General features: G+C 38.3%; 1 protein-coding gene across 1 annotated transcript in view; it reads left to right on the top strand.

The window, feature by feature from the left end:
* Nucleotides 1-14,639: 14,639 nt before the first annotated feature.
* NEK11 (NIMA related kinase 11) overlaps nt 14,640-19,410 on the top strand; it is a 625,868-nt gene continuing 621,097 nt past the window's right edge. Inside the window, exon 1 of the mRNA XM_053714299.1 lies at nt 14,640-14,806. Within this exon, the coding sequence (XP_053570274.1) occupies nt 14,640-14,806 (167 nt within the window). The remainder of the gene's footprint in view (nt 14,807-19,410) is intronic.

Here is a 19,410-nt window from a genome sequence, read left to right as displayed (position 1 = left end):
TTGATAACCAGACTTTGTCCCCGATTTGATAATTTGGCGATGGTAAATGTTTTCTATCATAGTAGAGTTTATGCAAAGTCTTAGAGTGAGCAATATTGTCTTTTACTGTTGTGAACGTATCAGATATGGTGTTGATTAAGTCATTGACTTGTGGGCAAGAACTATCCTGTAAATCTTCCTGGTGAAATATGGGATGGAACCCGTAGTTGATGTAGAAGGGTGAGAACTTAGTGATACTATTCACAGAATTGTTGTATGCAAATTCTGCATATGTTAACAGAGATGACCAGTTATCCTGTTTGTTGTTAATGAAACAGCGTAAGAACTGCTCAAGCCATTGATTAGTCCTCTCCGTCTGCCTATTAGTCTGAGGGTGGAAAGAGGTGCTTAACCGACGGCGTATTTTCAATGTTTTACATAATTCATGCCAAAATCTACTAGTGAATTGGGTTCCACGATCTGATGTTATACTAAGTGGTAACCCATGATATTTGATGACATGATGTATAAGAAGCTGAGCTGTTTCTGAAGAGGTTGGTAATTTAGTGGTAGGAATGAAGTGTGCCATCTTGCTGAAGATATCGACAACAACCAATATGGTTGTATGATTGGAAGACCTAGGTAATTCTACTATAAAGTCTAGTGCTATGTCAGTCCAAGGTCGTGATGGTATAGGTAAAGGTAGTAAGTGCCCTGTGGGACGTTGGTGTTGTGTCTTGGAGACTGTACATATTTTACAAGAACTTATGTAGTCAGTAATATCAGTTTTCATACTTGGCCACCAAAAATGCCTGGTAATCAATTCTGTAGTTTTTGAAATTCCAGGATGACCTGCTAAAGGAGTGTTGTGATAGTTATACAGAATTTTCTCTCTTAATGTGTGTGGTACATATACAAGGTTGTCATGATAATAAAGACCATTGGTTCCCAATGTTACTAGTGTTTTAGGTAATTCAGAATCTGATACTAGATGTGTTTTTAATAGGCTAGTTATATCCTCTGTGAGACCTATGATGTTATCATGAGGAATTATTGAGTGATGAGCATTTTGAGATAAAGGTTTATCTGGTATTCTAGAGAGTGCATCTGCTTTCAAATTTTTGTTAGAAGGTCTATAAGTTATTAAATAATTAAATCTATTGAAGAATAGATTCCATCGCACCTGGCGAGCTGTAAGAGTTCTGTTTGTTTTTAAGTATTGTAAGTTCCTGTGGTCAGTGTATATTAAAATGGGTAAAGTGGTTCCTTCTAACAGATGCCTCCAGTGTTCAAAGGAGGCCTTAATGGCTAGAAGTTCCTTCTCTCCTATTGCATAATTGATTTCTGATTCTGACATCACCCGTGAAAAGAAAGCAACAGGATGTAGTGGGTGTTTTAAACTCTGTCTTTGTGACAGAACTGCTCCAATAGCGTAGTCTGAAGCATCTACTTCAATGACATATTGTAATGAGGGGTTAGGGTATGACAGAATAGGTGCGGAAGTGAATCTATGTTTTAATGTTTCAAATGCTTTTTGTGCTTCCTCAGACCAGTGGAATTTGATGTTATTCTTTGTGAGGCTAGTGAGGGGTTTAGAGATATGAGCAAAGTTTTTAATAAACTTTCTGTAAAAGTTTGCGAACCCCATAAACCTCTGTATATGTTTCTTGGAAGTAGGGGTAGGCCATTCCAAGATAGCTGTTATTTTATTTTTTTCCATATCTATTCCTTCAGGAGAAATTACATAACCCAAAAAAGTAATACTATTGGAGTTAAAGATACATTTTTCTGGCTTTGCATACAAGTGGTGCTGACGTAACCTAGAGAGTACAGTGCGAACATGTTTTATATGATCTGACTTAGATTTTGAGTATATAAGTATGTCGTCTAAATAAATGACAACATATATATCTAACAGATCTTTAAACACATCATTTATTAGATACTGAAAGGTGGCGGGCGCATTGCAAAGCCCGAATGGCATCACTGTATATTCGTACAGTCCGTAACGCGTACGGAAAGCAGTAAGCCATTCGTCTCCTTGTCTTACTCTTATGAGGTTATATGCACCTCTCAGGTCTAATTTAGTAAAGTATGAAGCCCCCTCAAGTCTTTCGATTAATTCTGGAATTAGGGGTAGTGGATACCTGTTTTTTACAGTTCTACGATTAAGTTCTCTGTAATCCACTATGGGTCTAATTGTGCCATCTTTATTCTTGACAAAGAACATTCCAGCTCCAGCTGGAGAGGTTGATGGTCTTATAAACCCCTTACGAAGATTCTCTTCTAAGTAATCTTTTAAATACTCTAATTAATTTTTGGAAAGAGGGAAAATATGCCCACATGGTATATCAGCCCCAGGAACAAGGTCTATAGGACAGTCATACTTCCTATGGGGAGGAAGATTTTCTGACTCTCTCTTGCAGAATACGTCAGAAAATTCAGAGTATTCAGATGGTATGTTAATATGCTCAGTTTGTAAAATGTAATGACTGGATATACAGGTTGTTTTACAATAATCAGAAGAAAATATAACATCAGAGGTTTTCCAAGATATAGTGGGATCATGTAAATTTAACCATGAGTAACCTAAAACCAAAGGATATATGGGAGAAGGAATAACGTCAAAGGACACATATTCAATATGTGTTCCCCCTATAGACACTTTTATAGGTATAGTGTGATGTGAGATAGGGCCGGATGATATTTGACTACCATCAATAACTCTGAGCAACACTGGATTTGTCTTCTTTATAAGTGGTATTTTATTTAATATAGTGAAATTCAAATCCATATAATTAGTGCTGGCTCCTGAGTCAATGATCGCCTTGGAGGTTACTCGTTGGTTCTCCCACTGCAAAATAAGTGTGAGTGAGCAGTTTGTAGATCTGGAACTTTGTACATTATAACAGGTATTCATGTGTTTTTCCTTACCCCTTTTCTGACGTCCTAGTATTGGACAATCCTTTACTATGTGTTGTGCAGCTCCACAGTACATACACAGATTATTTTGCCTTCTTCTGAGTTTTTCTTGAGGATTAAGTGGCCCTTTTATAAATCCTATGTCCATAGCCTCAGGTGTGGAAAATGTTTGACTACGTATATTTTGTGAGGAGGGTATTGTAAGGTTTGGAAGTCTAAAGGTAAAATCACTGGAACTACGTTCAGATCTACGTTCTCTAAGACGTCTATCTAGGCTAATTGAGAGATTAATTAACCCTTCCAAGGTGTCTGGCAATTCAACTCTTGCCAATTCATCTTTAAGTGAATCACATAGTCCTAACCTGAACTGGTTTTTTAACGATAAATCATTCCAACCACTGTCCTTAGAAAATGTTTTAAACTCAGTTATATAATCCTCTACAGGCTTTTTAAGTTGTTTTAATGCTCTCATACCATTTTCAGCTGTGAGCTGCTTATAGGGATCATCATACAATTGTGACATGGCATTAAAAAAAGATTCTAAGGAATGTAGTATTGGATCATTTGTTTCAAAAAATGTGTTAGCCCATATGCGAGGTTCCCCCCTTAAATAAGAGATAGTTGTTAGGACTTTGACTTGATCTGTGGGGTATGTGAGAGGTTTTAGTGAGAAAAGCAAATAACAAGCATTCTTGAATTCCCTGAAATGTTTTCTGTCTCCCTGGAAATGCTCAGGTGGGCTAACATTAGGTTCTAAAGCATGAGTAGTTATTTGTTTGTCAGCAATTTCTTTTATGTAGGCTTTAAGAGATGAATTTTCATGTTGCAGAGTATTTAGTGCCTGTGTAATTGTCTCTACCTTTTCAGTTAATGTCTGAACATGCGTCACTATATCTACTGGATTCATTGTGTTGGCTTAGTAATTAGTGTCAGGTTTCAGTCAAGATCCTATATTTCCCTGTAGGGAGAGATATAAGGATAGATTGTGAATCCAACTGTAGATAAAAGTATCTTGTAATAAATATAGTATCACTTTCAAAATTATAGGAGTGTGGAAGAATTGCTGACTTAGGAAGGAAATGGAATTAAATGAAAATGGTTTCATTTATTAAGGCAACAATCCTACCATTACTATTAGGTTAACTTATCATAATCATAACCTATAGCCAATAGGTGGCAACAAGTTTGGCAGGTTATGTTATAAATAAAAACCTTGTGATGAATTTTACAAGTAAATGTATAATATGTTAAAGCAGAAAGTATGGATGTTAACAGGCAAATATTAAATAAACCAACTAGGTTAACTGTACCAGAGAGAGAAAGTCCGGAGTCAAGGAAGTAAAAGTATCGATACCGGAGGTAAATGCTTACTGTTACCGCTTTGGATTAGCCTGAAGGAGTTGAGGATCGAATTTGGAACACGCTAGGAGAGCGTGTGTAACAAGCGTGTGCTGCGGCTTCCCGATGGTAAGAGGTACAGCTGAGATGGCGGGTGACGTCACCACGGACTCCGGCTCCGAAGGTAACACAGACAGCTGCGGTAGACAGCGTGATTAGCTTGTGAAACTGTCAGTTGCGAGAAAGCTGAATACTGTTCGTTCAGAGAACAAAATTGGAATGAGATGGGAACTTGTAACTTTAGAATTTTGCAACAAAGTAGAAACGAATTGTAGCAATGGTCCAAAGACTTGTAGTAATAATTCCAGGAGAGGCTAAGGTAAATGACTGATGTAGTCAAAAATTACTAAGCAATGAGTGAACTGAGGGTGGGGTTTTTATACAGATGGCAACTGGTGTCAGGTATCCTTAAAGGTACAGGTGTAAATCATGACATTTAGATGCTGGGGGTCTGAGAACCCTTTTACCTTGAGAAGTCTGTCCTGACTCACGGTAGCATGCCGTTTGTAGTAGCGGTCAGAGTTCTACTCGGGGGCTTTGCTCCTCATAGATCCATCCTTTTCTTCCAGAGGTCTGAGACTCTTGTCTTTGGTCTTTGACTAGCCTTTGGCCTGGGACCATTACCCTGGAGGGAAGGTCGGGGATCAGTTATTCTATGCAGTGTTGTCCGTTTTCTTCTAGAGTCTGTCCTCCCCTTCGGTGGGAGGACTTTTGCTGTCCTCCTCTTTTCTACCGGCATCTGGTGCAGGGAGGGGACGCTCCTTGGAGCCCGGTATTCGGAAGGTTTGCAGTTTGAAACCAGCTACAACTATTTCCACCTTGAATGTGTGCTAGCAGGCTTTAAAAAGCTTTTTGGTGGCTTGGGTTCCACAATGACGAAGTCAGTTTTCCTACCTGAAAGCTGGTCATTGAGAGTTCCTGTTCAGACGGTTTGGTGTTCTCTTGGAGAGCTCTTCGTTAACTTATGGGATAGTTATCCTATTTCTGCTGTCTATACTTGCCTAGCCTGCAAGTTTCGATCTGATACAAGTCCACAGGGAACTCATGCTTTTTGGAGTACTTTATGTTATGGTACTGTGTCAGGGATATAAGGGTGTCCCTCGAGTCCTCTTTGGGACGTGTTTCCCTGAGTATGGATTTCTTTTTTATCAGGTTCTTGGGAGTTCATCTTCCTGGGCGTTACTATAGTAAGACAACCATGGGTTGTCCTATGTTTGTTGAGCCGTGTGGAATGATCCTTTGGATTCTTCTGGGAATATGTTCTCCCTTTTGGGGGCAAGTAGCGGTCCTTGTCGTTCGGCCGGGTACACTGCTTGGGAGTCGAGAGCTACGTGGCTGACTCCTCGGTGGCTGTTTGTGCTCAACGTACTCTGGGACTGATGGGTCTCTAGCTCGGCTTTGCTGGTGGTGTAACTAATGAGCAGTTACCCGGGCTTCGGGTTTTTACCCGTGTCGTCTATTTTTTTATAGGGTGTCGGTTAATTTCAGGCTGTGGTGCCTTTCGAAGGGGCGCTTTTTGTACTCACCGGTTGTTTGCATTCTTTCAGTGTCCTCTAGCTTGAGTATTGTTTTCCCAAAAGTAATGAATGCAGCTGTGGACTCTTCCCGTTTAAGAAGAAAAACATAAATTATGCTTACCTGATAATTTTCTTTTCTTCTGACAGGAAGAGTCCACAGCTTCCGCTCATGTTTTGTCTATGAGACGACAGTAATTTGTCTTTGTTCTTCTTGCACCTTTTTTCACCCTGATATTTCTCCTACTGTTCCTTGTTCCGTTGGCAGAATGACTGGGGGATGAGGGAAGTGGGGGAGGTATTTAAGCCTTTGGCTGGGGTGTCTTTGCCTCCTCCTAGTGGCCAGGTTCTGTATTCCTAAAAGTATTGAATGCAGCTGTGGACTCTTCCCTTCAGAAGAAAAGAAAATTATCAGGTAAGCATAATTTATGTTTGTATTGGTATATGAATGAATTGTTTAATAAATACATGTATTTTGTAATTGATCTTTAAGCATCCTAGTGGACCAGTAGCTACCATACACAGCGTTTATTTTCTTATATTTTTTTGATGGATAGTGCTGGCATAGGGCATACTGTTTCTCTTTTTGATTCCTATCTTCTTTTTGCACGAAAAAAGGTCTGCGTTGGATCTTGTCCGCACAACCGGTTGTTTTTATGTGTGTTGAAATAGCTGTTATGTGCTTTTAAATATTTTGCAAATACATTTTTGGAACTTTTAATTTCGACTGGATTTAGGTTTATTTGCTGCACTGTGCCTCTCCTTGGATTATATATATATATATATATATATATATATATATATATATATATATATATATATATATATATATATATATATATATATATATCCAGTGAAACACCTTGTCATATCCCTTTCAATCCTTTTAAAACATTTTTAACAATATTAAAAAAATTTTTTTATTGAAAAATGTATATATGAGTATATATTGTAATCTTGTAAATTTAGCTTCATCAGAGATGGATAAGATAGAAACTGTAAAACAAAGCATGGTTTGCTAAGAGCAAAACGTGCAATTAAAAATAACTGCAGCAAAAAAGTTGTTGGAAGCAGAAAAATATTACAAGGTGTTATTTACTGTCTCTGGTAGGCAAAAATAAAATGATCATGAGCTAATTACAGTTTTGAATAGATTCATTTTTGCAATACACTTTTAATAGCAATTCAGTGATTTAATTTTTAATATTTCAGTGATAGCTTTTACTATGCAGATGCATGCAGGGAATATTATTATTATTATTGTTTATATTATTATTATTATTATTGTTTACAATATTCTGCAACGTTGAATACTTGGTAAGTGGGGTATACAGTATAGTGCAATTATCCTTGACAATGTAACAGTAGGAGGGCCTTGCTCTAGAGGTACAAATGCTCTATGAATTGGCCTTGAATCCCCATGCCTGGTCAGAGAGCCGATGGTAGTGTGTCACATAGTCCTGATGCAAATTGAGTCATTGCTAATGTAATACACACCACTGCTTGATCTCTGAAATAACATGTCTCATAGTTGCCAACTGTCCCATTTTTCCCCCGGACAGTCAAGTTTTTTGGCTTCCTGTCCATGCCCTTTAAAGGGACACTAAACCCATTGTTTTCTTTACTGATTCAGATAGAGCATGCAATTTTAAGCGACTTTCGAATTTATTCCTATTATCATTTTTTCTTCGTTCTAATGCTATCTTTATTTGAAAAATCAGGAATGTAAAGCTTAAGAGCCTGCCCATTTTTGGTTCAGCACCTGGATATTGCTTTCTGATTGGTGTTGAAATGTAGGAAACCAATCAGCAAGCTCTAACTAGGTGCTGAACCAAAAATGGGGAGGCGGCTTACCTTACATTCCTGCAAACAAATACAAATTGATAATAGGAGTAAGTTAGAAAGTTGCTTAAAATTGCTGCTCTATCTGAATCATAAAAGAAAAAAATTGGGTTTAGTATCCCTTTAAACGGACAGTCTACAATAGAATTGTTATTGTTTTAAAAGACAGATAATCCCTTTATTACCCATCCCCCAGTTCTGCATAACCAGCACTGTTATAATTATACTCTTTTTACCTCTGTGATTACCTTGTATCTAAGAACCTTCTGACAGCCCCCTGATCACATGACTGTGACTATATAAAATCTATTGAGTTGCATTTAGCATTGTGTTGTGCTAACTCTTAAATAACTCCCTGTGCCTGAACACAGTGTTATCTATATGGCCCACAGTCTCTTGTTGTTAAAAGCAATTTAAAAAACATGTGATAAGAGGCAGCCCTCAAGGCCTTAGAAATTAGCATATGAGCCTACCTAGGTTTAGTTTCAACTAAGAATAACAAGAAAACAAAGCAAATTTGATAATAAAAGTAAATTGAAAGTTGATTAAAATTACAAGCCCTATCGGAATAATGAAAGTTTAATTTTGACTAGACTGCCCCTTTAAGTCTGTTTTTTTGTAGTTTTGTATGTATTTAGTTTAGCAATATTGTATGTAGTGCTGTACTCCCACCACAGAGGTCGCTGTGGCTTTTGATTGTCATTATCAGTTTCATTGCTTACAGTGGCCTAGATTTGGAGTTTGGCGGTAAAAGGGCTGTTAACGCTCCGCGGGCTTTTTTCTGGCCGCACCATAAATTTAACTCTGGTATCGAGAGTTAAAACAAATGCTGCGTTAGGCTCCAAAAAAGGAGCGTAGAGCATTTTTACCGCAAATGCAACTCTCGATACCAGAGTTGCTTACGGACGCGGCCAGCCTCAAAAACGTGCTCGTGCACGATTCCCCCATAGAAAACAATGGGGCTGTTTGAGCTGAAAAAAAACCTAACACCTGCAAAAAAGCAGCGTTCAGCTCCTAACGCAGCCCCATTGTTTCCTATGGGGAAACACTTCCTACGTCTGCACCTAACACTCTAACATGAACCCCGAGTCTAAACACCCCTAGCCTTACACTTATTAACCCCTAATCTGCCGCCCCCGCTATCGCTGACCCCTGCATTACACTTTTAACCCCTAATCTGCCGCTCCGTAAACCGCCGCAACCTACGTTATCCCTATGTACCCCTAATCTGCTGCCCTAACATCGCCGACCCCTATGTTATATTTATTAACCCCTAATCTGCCCCCCACAACGTCGCCGACACCTACCTACACTTATTAACCCCTAATCTGCCGAGCGGACCTGAGCGCTACTATAATAAAGTTATTAACCCCTAATCCGCCTCACTAACCCTATCATAAATAGTATTAACCCCTAATCTGCCCTCCCTAACATCGCCGACACCTACCTTCAATTATTAACCCCTAATCTTCCGATCGGAGCTCACCGCTATTCTAATAAATGTATTAACCCCTAAAGCTAAGTCTAACCCTAACACTAACACCCCCCTAACTTAAATATAATTTACATCTAACGAAATAAATTAACTCTTATTAAATAAATTATTCCTATTTAAAGCTAAATACTTACCTGTAAAATAAATCCTAATATAGCTACAATATAAATTATAATTATATTATAGCTATTTTAGGATTAATATTTATTTTACTGGCAACTTTGTATTTATTTTAACCAGGTACAATAGCTATTAAATAGTTAAGAACTATTTAATAGCTACCTAGTTAAAATAATAACAAATTTACCTGTAAAATAAATCCTAACCTAAGTTACAAATAAACCTAACACTACCCTATCAATAAAATAATTAAATAAACTACCTACAATTACCTACAATTAACCTAACACTACACTATCAATAAATTAATTAAACACAATTGCTACAAATAAATACAATTAAATAAACTAGCTAAAGTACAAAAATAAAAAAGAACTAAGTTACAGGAAATAAAAAAATATTTACAAACATAAGAAAAATATTACAACAATTTTAAACTAATTACACCTACTCTAAGCCCCCTAATAAAATAACAAAGCCCCCCAAAATAAAAAATTCCCTACCCTATTCTAAATTTAAAAAGTTACAAGCTCTTTTACCTTACCAGCCCTGAACAGGGCCCTTTGCGGGGCATGCCCCAAGAAATTCAGCTCTTTTGCCTGTAAAAAAAAACATACAATACCCCCCCCCAACATTACAACCCACCACCCACATACCCCTAATCTAACCCAAACCCCCTTAAATAAACCTAACACTAATCCCCTGAAGATCTTCCTACCTTGTCTTCACCATCCAGGTATCACCGATCTGTCCTGGCTCCAAGATCTTCATCCAACCCAAGCGGGGGTTGGCGATCCATAATCCGGTGCTGAAGAGGTCCAGAAGAGGCTCCAAAGTCTTCCTCCTATCCGGCAAGAAGAGGACATCCGGACCGGCAAACATCTTCTCCAAGCGGCATCTTCGATCTTCTTCCATCCGGAGCGAAGCGGCAGGATCCTGAAGACCTCCAGCGCGGAACATCCATCCGGACCGACGACTGAACGACGAATGACTGTTCCTTTAAGGGACGTCATCCAAGATGGCGTCCCTCGAATTCCGATTGGCTGATAGGATTCTATCAGCCAATCGGAATTAAGGTAGGAATTTTCTGATTGGCTGATGGAATCAGCCAATCAGAATCAAGTTCAATCCGATTGGCTGATCCAATCAGCCAATCAGATTGAGCTCGCATTCTATTGGCTGTTCCGATCAGCCAATTGAATGCGAGCTCAATCTGATTGGCTGATTGGATCGGCCAATCGGATTGAACTAGATTCTGATTGGCTGATTCCATCAGCCAATCAGAAAATTCCTACCTTAATTCCGATTGGCTGATAGAATCCTATCAGCCAATCGGAATTCGAGGGACGCCATCTTGGATGACGTCCCTTAAAGGAACAGTCATTCGTCGTTCAGTCGTCGGTCCGGATGGATGTTCCGCGCTGGAGGTCTTCAGGATCCTGCCGCTTCGCTCCGGATGGAAGAAGATCGAAGATGCCGCTTGGAGAAGATGTTTGCCGGTCCGGATGTCCTCTTCTTGCCGGATAGGAGGAAGACTTTGGAGCCTCTTCTGGACCTCTTCAGCACCGGATTATGGATCGCCAACCCCCGCTTGGGTTGGATGAAGATCTTGGAGCCAGGACGGATCGGTGATACCTGGATGGTGAAGACAAGGTAGGAAGATCTTCAGGGGATTAGTGTTAGGTTTATTTAAGGGGGGTTTGGGTTAGATTAGGGGTATGTGGGTGGTGGGTTGTAATGTTGGGGGGGGTATTGTATGTTTTTTTTTACAGGCAAAAGAGCTGAACTTCTTGGGGCATGCCCCGCAAAGGGCCCTGTTCAGGGCTGGTAAGGTAAAAGAGCTTGTAACTTTTTTAATTTAGAATAGGGTAGGGAATTTTTTATTTTGGGGGGCTTTGTTATTTTATTAGGGGGCTTAGAGTAGGTGTAATTAGTTTAAAATTGTTGTAATATTTTTCTTATGTTTGTAAATATTTTTTTATTTTCTGTAACTTAGTTCTTTTTTATTTTTTGTACTTTAGCTAGTTTATTTAATTTTATTTATTTGTAGCAATTGTGTTTAATTAATTTATTGATAGTGTAGTGTTAGGTTAATTGTAGGTAATTGTAGGTAGTTTATTTAATTATTTTATTGATAGGGTAGTGTTAGGTTTAATTATATCTTAGGTTAGGATTTATTTTACAGGTAAATTTGTTATTATTTTAACTAGGTAACTATTAAATAGTTCTTAACTATTTAATAGCTATTGTACCTGGTTAAAATAAATACAAAGTTGCCTGTAAAATAAATATTAATCCTAAAATAGCTATAATATAATTATAATTTATATTGTAGCTATATTAGGGTTTATTTTACAGGTAAGTATTTAGCTGTAAATAGGATTAATTTATTTAATAAGAGTTAATTTATTTCGTTAGATGTAAATTATATTTAAGTTAGGGGGGGTGTTAGTGTTAGGGTTAGACTTAGCTTTAGGGGTTAATACATTTATTAGAATAGCGGTGAGCTCCGATCAGAAGTTTAGGGGTTAATAATTGAAGGTAGGTGTCGGCGATGTTAGGGAGGGCAGATTAGGGGTTAATACTATTTATGATAGGGTTAGTGAGGCGGATTAGGGGTTAATAACTTTATTATAGTAGCGCTCAGGTCCGCTCGGCAGATTAGGGGTTAATAAGTGTAGGCAGGTGTCGGCGACGTTGAGGGGGGCAGATTAGGGGTTAATAAATATAATATAGGGGTCTGCGGTGTTAGGGGTAGCAGATTAGGGGTACATAGGGATAACGTAGGTGGCGGCGCTTTGCGGTCGGAAGATTAGGGGTTAATTATTTTAAGTAGCTGGCGGCGATGTTGTGGGGGGCAGATTAGGGGTTAATAAATATAATATAGGGGTCGGCGGGGTTAGGGGCAGCAGATTAGGGGTACATAAGTATAACGTAGGTGGCGGTCGGCAGATTAGGGGTTAAAAATTTTAATCGAGTGGCGGCGATGTGGGGGGAGCTCGGTTTAGAGGTACATAGGTAGTTTATGGGTGTTAGTGTACTTTAGGGTACAGTAGTTAAGAGCTTTATGAACCGGCGTTAGCCAGAAAGCTCTTAACTCCTGCTATTTTCAGGCGGCTGGAATTTTGTCGTTAGAGCTCTAACGCTCACTTCAGAAACGACTCTAAATACCGGCGTTAGAAAGATCCCATTGAAAAGATAGGCTACGCAAATGGCGTAGGGGGATCTGCGGTATGGAAAAGTCGCGGCTGTAAAGTGAGCGTTAGACCCTTTAATCACTGACTCCAAATACCAGCGGGCGGCCAAAACCAGCGTTAGGAGCCTCTAACGCTGGTTTTGACGGCTACCGCCGAACTCCAAATCTAGGCCAGTATGTTTTTCTGTAGTATTCTTCATCTGTGGTGTTCTGTTGTATTGAGGTTTAGCAGTGTGTAGACAGGTGTTAGGTAAGGGGAAGCCAGGAGATGTTATATACAATACCAGGTACGGTAGGAGAAAGCAAGGCCTCTCAGTATTCTTGCACCCTTTGGAATATTGAATTGCTACCATTTATATACAGAGGTTTTGCTTAGCAGGGGCTTAAGGCTACATGTTCTCCATGTGCTGCGACTAGAATTCAGAAAGCATACAAAAATAATAATAAAAATCTAGCTCTACTGGTGCATTTCTGTGTCTATTACCCTACTGGCCACATTCACTACTGCAGCAAAGATGAAAAATGAATCTTTACCTCATAAAATGCCACCTACTTGTGAAACTTTCAATATTGTTTTAGCAAAAGTAAAACATAAAAATTAAATTGTCAACATATCTGCATACATTTTTCTCCATTTCAGTATCCCCAACACAGTAGTTAGCATGTTAAACATTATTATCGATCGTTGAAGAAGCAGCAATGTACTACTGGGAGCTAGCTAAACACATTGGGTGATACATTCAAAAGGCATATATGTGCAGACACCAATCAGCAGCTAGCTCCTTTTAGTGCATTGCTGCTCTAGAGCCTACCTAGGTATGGTTTTCAGTTAAGTATACCAAGAGAACAAAGCAAATTAGATAATGGAATTCATTGGAAAGTTGTTTAAAATTATATGCTCTCGCTGAATCATAAAAGTTGAATTTTGATTTTGCTGTCCCTTTAAAAGAACAAAAAAGAAAATACTCCAATGTACTAGATCATTTTGTTATTTTACTGTTGTTTGCATACAACTATATCCTGCAAATCCATCATTCACCATCTAGCTCCCAGCAGTGCATTGCTGCTCCTAAGGCCTAGGTATGCTTTTCAACAACGGATACCAAGAGAATGTAGTACATTTGGTAACAGAAGTACATTTAAAGCGATATTAAACACTAAATACATCATTGCTTGAATGATGTATTCAGAGCAAAGATTAGCCTTAGAATAATTTGTACATGTATTTTTACAAATTATATTATTTGTTTAAATATTGAAAAATAATAAGGGTAAAGTTAATGTCCATAAAGCAGTGGACGCCGTCATATTGTAACTTAGGTTACCCTTTCTGCTGAGGCCAATTAGAAGTTATAAATGGTTTACTAGAGTGTGCAACCAATGACTGTGTGGAATACAGCTGGGTCTGCACTTCCATGTTTAACATGAATTGGAAAGCCCACTATAATCAGAATTAAATTACAGGAAAGGAGAAGAAGTATATTGCAATGTTGTTCTACTACATGTAATTTAACAATTTATATTACTATCTTGAGATGTCCCTTTAAAATTCTCTTAAAATTACAAATCTGGACCATGGAAGTATTATTTTGACTTGCATGTCCCTTTAAAAGCAAAACTGCTGCATTTAGTGCTCTAGACTTGTGCACTCCTGATCCTATCTAGGTATGCTCTTCAACAAAGGATACAAAGTGATTTAAGAACATTTACTATCAAATAGAAGTAAATTAGAAAGTTTTTTTTTTTTTTAAATCTTTATACTTTATATCTGAATCATGAAAGAGAAAAAGTGAGTTACATGTCCCTTTTACTGTGAAAAGCTGTAGGACAAGTGTTTTTGATGAATTGTGATATATTTGTTGAATTTCCCTATGTAGAGTTATCATGTCACAAACGTTTGAAAAGTTTGTAATCGCTGGGTTATATTGTGGGGTTATCTAATGGTTTACAAAGGCTAATCTGATTCCATTCATAGCCCTTTCCAGTGCCTATTGTAATAAGTGTTGGAGAGGTAAAAAGTCAAACGTAGGGAATATAACATTGACTAAAACTGACAGAATGTTAAAATAATGTTGTTTTCATTCTTTGTAAGGCTTCTCCTGGTGAAATAATGCAGACCCTGCCACTGTAAATTTTAGTGGTTGAAAAAAAGAACAAATCTGAACTTACCGCAATGCCAAACTTCCAGGAAACTGAGAGGATGTTTGAACCTCGACCCCCATCAGCCTTTGCTGAGACTATAATTGCAAAGAGATATATATTAAAGCAAAGGCTCGGCAGAGGGAGCTTTGGGACTGTATATCTGGTACTCGACAAGAAAACAAAAGATGAAGAGGAATTGTAAGTAAATGTTCTGTTACAAATTCAAGTGTTTGTATTGCAGAATCATGTTATATATACTTCATGCACAAAGTATGCAAATATTAAATTAGATCTAATTCTATAGTAGCAATAGTAGGGCATACAGCAAATAATACAATTTGTTTTTAGGGTATGATATTTTGATGAATAAAGACATAAAGTAAAATGTAAATTTATGTATGTACCATACACATATAGTTATTGAACTTAAATTCATTCATTCATATGACAATCCAGTGTAAAAATAAAATTCTCAATATTGTTAGCAAAATATATTCTTACATTTGATATTCATTTTTTTGTGCCCCTTTAAAGCCTGAGAACTTGTTCACCTGCAGCTTGATACATTCTCCTGTAAGACATGCTAGTATCAGTCTAGATCACTGGTTTTCAAACCTGTACTTAGGCCTCCCTAACAGGCCTGATTTTCAGGATTACCTTGGGTGAGAGCCAGTAAAATAACCAGGTTTAATCAGCTGACTATTTCATTGTTGCTCTAGTTCAGATATCCTCAAAATCTGGCCTGAGGACCGGTTTGAAAACCAGTGGTCTAGATATAATGGTGAAACAGAAAAGAGGTCATCCTGCCACTAGGTTCACTTGCTTTATATATTGTCACCACTGTTTGATTCATTATGCAGAGCCACCACTGATTTGCTATGTTGTGCAGAGCCAACACTTTGGTACTTTGGAGTTGATTTATCATGTGTTGAGCGGACATGATTTGCTATAATATACTCAGTCCGCAATTATCATTGCACAAGCATTTCACCAGAAATGCTTGTGCAATTCTGCTCCCTGCTCACTGGCGGCCAATCGGCCGCTAGCAGGGACTGTCAATCATCCCAAGGTCATAAGTGGTTAAGGTAGATGAATAAGATAAATAAAAAAAAACGGCAAAAATGATTTTATGAACGATTGCAACAGTGCATCCTGGGTCTCTCAGTGTAAAGTATTAGTAGAGTTTACATGGTATGAAGCCAGTCAAAAAACACAAATTTCTGATGTATTGGAATTGCGTTCAGTTTTAGAAACTTGTGTATAAGTACTTTGTATGGCTTTTCTAATTGTTTGGCATAATCCCACTTTTTTTGTTACATTTTGTAATTATAGTTAAGTTCTTGATATAAAACAGAGGCAAAAGCAGTATCATAGTGTTAATGTCCACATAGTTCCAATTTAGAAATAGTTTGTGCAATAGTTATCATTATATGCTGCAATTCATTATTTCTTCATGTAAAATAATAAACTTACATTTTTATGTTTATGTTCAAGTCAATTCATCTTATTGCCACATGGTGTCACTATTCTATAATTTATTGTTTTTACTGTATGTGAACAAAAAAAACACTTTTGCAGGTTCATTTATTAACAGCAAGTACAACTGAGAACAAGCATGGTGGTACAGTTAGGGTTGCCACCTTTAGTTTAGGCCAAACCTGAACACACTGAAAGTACACAATGTATAAAAGTAGATAAACACAAACTCGCACAAAGATTTTCACACTTTCACCCACTCTCTATCTCACTCTCTCACACACACTAATACACTCTCATACACAATCAAATACATACTCACACACATATATTCTCTTTCTATCTCTTACATACTCTTTCTCTATTTCACACACACAAAGACACTAAAGCTCTCTCTCTTACACACACACACACACACTCACTCTCTCTCTCTCTCTCTCTCTCTCTCTCTCTCTCTCTCTCTCTCTCTCTCTCTCTCTCACACACACAGAGATTTTCACACTTTCACCCACTCTCTATCTCACTCTCTCACACACACTAATACACTCTCATACACAATCAAATACATACTCACACACATATATTCTCTTTCTATCTCTTACATACTCTTTCTCTATTTCACACACACAAAGACACTAAAGCTCTCTCTCTTACACACACACTCACTCACTCTCTCTCTCTCTCTCTCTCTCTCTCTCTCTCTCTCTCTCTCTCTCTCTCTCTCTCTCTCTCTCTCTCTCTCTCTCTCTCTCTCTCACACACACACACACACACACAGATTTTCACACTTTCACCCACTCTCTATCTCACTCTCTCACACACACTAATACACTCTCATACACAATCAAATACATACTCACACACATATATTCTCTTTCTATCTCTTACATACTCTTTCTCTATTTCACACACACAAAGACACTAAAGCTCTCTCTCTTACACACACACTCACTCACTCACTCTCTCTCTCTCTCTCTCTCTCTCTCTCTCTCTCTCTCTCTCTCTCTCTCTCTCTCTCTCTCTCTCTCTCTCTCTCTCTCTCTCACACACACACAGAGATTTTCACACTTTCACCCACTCTCTATCTCACTCTCTCACACACACTAATACACTCTCATACACAATCAAATACATACTCACACACATATATTCTCTTTCTATCTCTTACATACTCTTTCTCACACACACACAAAGACACTAAAGCTCTCTCTCTTACACACACACTCACTCTCTCTCTCTCTCACACACACAGAGATTTTCACACTTTCACCCACTCTCTATCTCACTCTCTCACACACACTAATACACTCTCATACACAATCGAATACATACTCACACACATATATTCTCTTTCTATCTCTGACTTACATACTCTTTCTCTCACACACACAAAGACACTAAAGCTCTCTCTCTTACACACACACTCACTCACTCTCTCTCTCACACACAGAGATTTTCACACTTTCACCCACTCTCTATCTCACTCTCTCACACACACTCGCACTCTCATACACAATTTAATACACACTCACACACATATATTCTCTTTCTATATCTTACACACTCTTTCTCTCTCTCTCACACACACACAGAAAGACACTGACAAACACAGACACAAACTTTTACACACAGAGACACTTACACACTCAGACACGCTCCCACACCAAGACACACCCACAAGCAAGAGAGAAATAACTGTAGGCATGTGCAGTATGTTGTCACCGTTTTGACTGTGGCTGTTTCCCACCAAACCAGGGCATTTTTATGTCCAGACCTGTTTCAGCTTCAAACCAGGACACACAAATGTAAACCCGAACTGTCCTTGTCATTCCCAGATAGGTGGCAACCCTAGGTACAGTGCCCTGTCAAGGTGCCGTAGCTTACAGTCACAGTCATTTAAAAGGACAAAAAAAGTACAAAAAAGAAAATGCTTTAATGTATTAGAGCACTTTATTATTGGACTGTGAATATAACTATTGGGTTAATCTTTCTGATCCTCTTTAGCTATTTTGCGTCTCCCAATAAATGTTTTTTAAGTTCTGAATGATCACAATGCAAACAATAACACCAGTTCTGTATTGGGAAATTTTTTAATCGGAGATGGCACAAAAGTGAAGCATATGATACATGGATAACCCTCCTATCACAAGCTTTGCACTATATTTTAACAACAAAATACACACATCAAATTATAGGCAAGATTACAAGTAGCGCATTATGAGTTTTCCGCACGTGATATTGTTTTTCGCAATCAATTTCCATCGCGCAGCTATTACAAGTCTGGAAAAATCGCAATTGCCTGCGCGCATTTGCCTTTTATGTAACAATCCTTTCCGCACTCGAAGAGCTGTAGTTAACAGTTTTGCGCAACATAAAAGTTTCACAAAACACTTAAAAAATACATTACAAAGTACAAACACTGGGGCATATTTATCAAGGTCTGTCGGACCTGATCCGACAGTGCAGATCAGGTCCGACAGACCTCGCTGAATACGGCAAGCTCGCCGTATTCAGCATTGCACCAGCAGCTCACAAGAGCTGCTGGTGCAACGCCACCCCCTGCAGACTCGCGGCCAATAGGCCGCCAGCAGGGGGGTGTCAATCAACCTGATCGTACTCGATCGGGTTGATTTCTGGCGATGTCTGTCCGCCTGCTCAGAGCAGGCGGACAGGTTATGGAGCAGCGGTCTTTGTGACCGCTGCTTCATAACTGCTGTTTCTGGCGAGTATGCAGGCTCGCCAGAAACACGGGGCATCAAGCTCCATTTGGAGCTTGATACATATGCCCCACTATCTAATAAAAATTATTGTAAAAAAAATATTGCGTGCAAAGGTTATAAGGGCTCAAAGATATGAGATCTTGGGTGTTAGAAAGAAAAAAAAAGGCGATGCAGGGAATATACATTGAAAAACATACACATACATAGAGAAACATGCATTTATATGTAAAGAGATATGTTTAACTATAGAGATAAAGAAAATATTTTACATTGCAATCTTATGCGCATTAAACAATCTCAGAAGGATTTTCAAAGCGATATTCGCATATAGATCTCGAGATATCTAGACATATATACTGTATATATATATTCATATACATAGCTCGCTGTAAATAGATATATAATTCCAAAAATCATCACATATATAGAGAAAACATAATTTATGTAAGAACTTACCTGATAAATTCATTTCTTTCATATTAGCAAGAGTCCATGAGCTAGTGACGTATGGGATATACATTCCTACCAGGAGGGGCAAAGTTTCCCAAACCTCAAAATGCCTATAAATACACCCCTCACCACACCCACAATTCAGTTTAACGAATA

Source organism: Bombina bombina, chromosome 5 (genome assembly GCF_027579735.1).
Source record: "Bombina bombina isolate aBomBom1 chromosome 5, aBomBom1.pri, whole genome shotgun sequence".
In the NCBI taxonomy this organism is placed as follows: Eukaryota; Metazoa; Chordata; class Amphibia; order Anura; family Bombinatoridae; genus Bombina; species Bombina bombina.
Note: the sequence above shows the minus strand (reverse complement) of the source record. Positions and strands in the feature narration are given on the sequence as shown.